Source organism: Frankliniella occidentalis, unplaced genomic scaffold (assembly GCF_000697945.3).
Source record: "Frankliniella occidentalis isolate FOCC.00 unplaced genomic scaffold, Focc_3.1 Scaffold166, whole genome shotgun sequence".
NCBI classification, from domain to species: Eukaryota; Metazoa; Arthropoda; class Insecta; order Thysanoptera; family Thripidae; genus Frankliniella; species Frankliniella occidentalis.
In genome coordinates, this window is record NW_026267292.1 from 446,835 (window position 1) to 449,334 (window position 2,500).

At 56.8% G+C, this 2,500-nt stretch overlaps 1 protein-coding gene across 2 annotated transcripts in view; it reads left to right on the forward strand.

Annotated features, from left to right (window-relative positions):
• The window catches only part of LOC113212694 (integrin alpha-PS2), an 85,807-nt gene that overhangs the window by 69,507 nt on the left and 13,800 nt on the right, over positions 1 to 2,500 (forward strand). For both annotated transcript variants that reach the window (XM_026431493.2, XM_052271541.1), the window contains exon 4: positions 1,894 to 2,014. In XM_026431493.2, coding sequence (XP_026287278.2) covers positions 1,894 to 2,014 — 121 coding nt within the window. The remainder of the gene's footprint in view (positions 1 to 1,893; positions 2,015 to 2,500) is intronic.

A 2,500-nucleotide genomic window follows, 5' to 3' on the forward strand; every position in this document is an offset into this window, starting at 1 on the left:
GGCCCATTGTCTCTGACGCCATTGTCCTCCTGGAGGTGAGGAGGTCGCGGTGTGGTGGTGTGGGCCACGCCGCCAAGCGCCATGCCATACGCGGACTCGTTCAGGGGGAGCTGGACGAGATTGTTGTGGGAGGAGGTAGTTGAGCGAGATCTGAGCCTCGTCCTCCGAAGCTGTGAAGGCCTAGGAGCAGCATGGCGTCGACGAGCGCGGAGTGGCGCATCTTCCGCCTAGTAATTAAAACATGCCGTAAAAACATTTTTGGAAGAAATTACAAGAATATTTTTTTTATTTTAATTCTATCCCGAAACGTTCCATTTTTTTCTATTTTTTTCTGAAAACATTTTCATCTTTTGTGAATTTTTTTTTCGTGAACACTTTCTGACTTTTAAATCCCTACTTCCGCCCCGTCCAGGCCGAGCTCACCAACCGGTGTGCGTGTGTGTCGGGTGTGTGCCTTGTGTGTGCGGCGGGCATTGTCTCGCTGATCGACGCACAAAAATGTTAATTGATTGATTGGTTTTGCGCCGCGAGGCGGTGACGGACGGCGACTCGCTCTTCGGAGGGTCCCCGCCGCCCGCCGCCGGCCCGCTCTGCCAGCAGCGTGTGCCCCGACCGACCGACCCAGACGGTTTTTGCCGCTTTTACGATGACCGAAAGGATGGCAAATGTATGGAGAGAGGGGGTGTGTCACTTCCGGTCCCGTAAAAAAACGGGAAAACACTCTGGGGAAAACGTGCCGGAAAAGTGATTTCGTCTGATGGGGCCGATGTCTGACCTGGGCGCGGGAGGTTGTCGGGTGGGGGGCACTGCGCGCGTGCGCCACGCACGTGTTTGTTTGTACGAGCCGTGTGTGTTCACGGGTATATGGACTCGGCTCGTGCCACCGCCCTCCTCCCCCTCCTGGTGGTTCGGAAGGGGCGGCAAAGAAAAATAACTCGCCATGAGAGAAATTTTCTAAAGTCAAAAGGCAATAAACTTAGCTCCGCTCCCTATTGCCCGCTGCTGCTCCCCCGTCTCGATGCAGTACTTGTAGTAGTGGCGCAGGCGGGCCCCTTGCTCTTGCAGCAGCCCGCGCGGGAGGGGGACTTGTTCGAGGACTTGCATGCATCCCGACGCCCGCGTCGCAGTCAGAAAAAGCTCGACAAAAGGACACAAATCCCCCCGCCCGGTCACCGTCGTCGTCGTGCCGTAGTGTCGCGCGGGGCGTGCGGGGCGTGGTTCGAAGTAGTGCTTGGGCTTGTCACTAACTCTACGTGGAACCCTCTCAGCATGGATGCGGCCGTCGGCGGCGCGGCCACCCTTCCCAACACCTTACGCCCCCCGGCCCCCCTGTCGTGTCTCCCCTGAGCCGGGGCTAAAATTAGCCGCGTTCAACCTGAAAGCCTTCTCCCCAGTATTCCTTGCCCCCGGCCACCTCCACCTCTCCCAAATCCCCTTCCTTGGCCTGCCCCATAGGGTTAGCGACGCAACATTAAAGTCGGGTTCCTGAATGATGGTCAGGAAAATGTCGTGCTTCGGACTCGTCATGCTGAAGTCACGGGGAAATCAAAAGACTCCGTTAGCATAGGGATTATCCAGAAAGTCCGTCCGTTAATCGCCGTTACGAACATGCTAAGTTAGTTAAGCCTATGCAAGGTCCCATAGCGCCTGATCAGTAGGCAACATCCAGCCTACAGTGCAGCCGTGTACTGCGGGGTGGCCTACCTTGTGCCTCGCAGGCGCGGAGCTCCCATATTTTGCCGAATGAATCTGAGAGAAACGGACGTACTTTCTGGACGATCCCATATGGCAAACTCGAACGATGCATCTTTGATGCTCGCAGTCCTGTCATGCTGCATGCTGTCGTTGTATTCCTTGCGTTCAAAGCTAATGTTTCTTTCTCCCCTGTTGCAGGCGTGCGCCCCGCGCTACGTCTACTTCGCCAAGGCCGTGAACCGCAAGGACCCGGTGGGCACCTGCTGGGTGTCCCGCGAGGGCTTCTCCAAGTTCTCCGAGTACGCGCCGTGCCGAACAAGTGAGTATAAGTGTACCATGTCGGTATGACGATGATGAAGGCAGCAGCAGCTGGTGGTGCATCTGGTGCACGCCGTCGTGAAGGTCGCCTTAGAGCAACATGATGGTGATTGTGCGCGAGGACAGTGGGCACGCACCCCGAGCTTCAGATGAGCGTCTGCTCTCTCTGCCTCTACTCCATCACTCTCTAGGTGCTTGGTACGGGCGCATCGCATAGCCCCCGACTCGGCAGGAGCGAGCATCATCGAGAGCGTGGATTTGTTTACTTTTTACCGGGTCGTTGCACTACATCCGGGGTCGGGTCGGGTCGTACAGCAGGGTCGGGCCTTTGGCGGCGAGGCGAGCGATGCGCGGCGGCACAAAGTGATCGATGTTTCTTATCAAAGTGGCTACTGCTGCTGCAAGTGTATATAGCAAATTGGCGTGCCGTATAGCGCTCGCAGAGAGAGAGAAGAGATTGGAGGAGGAGGGGAGAAGGGTCATGCCC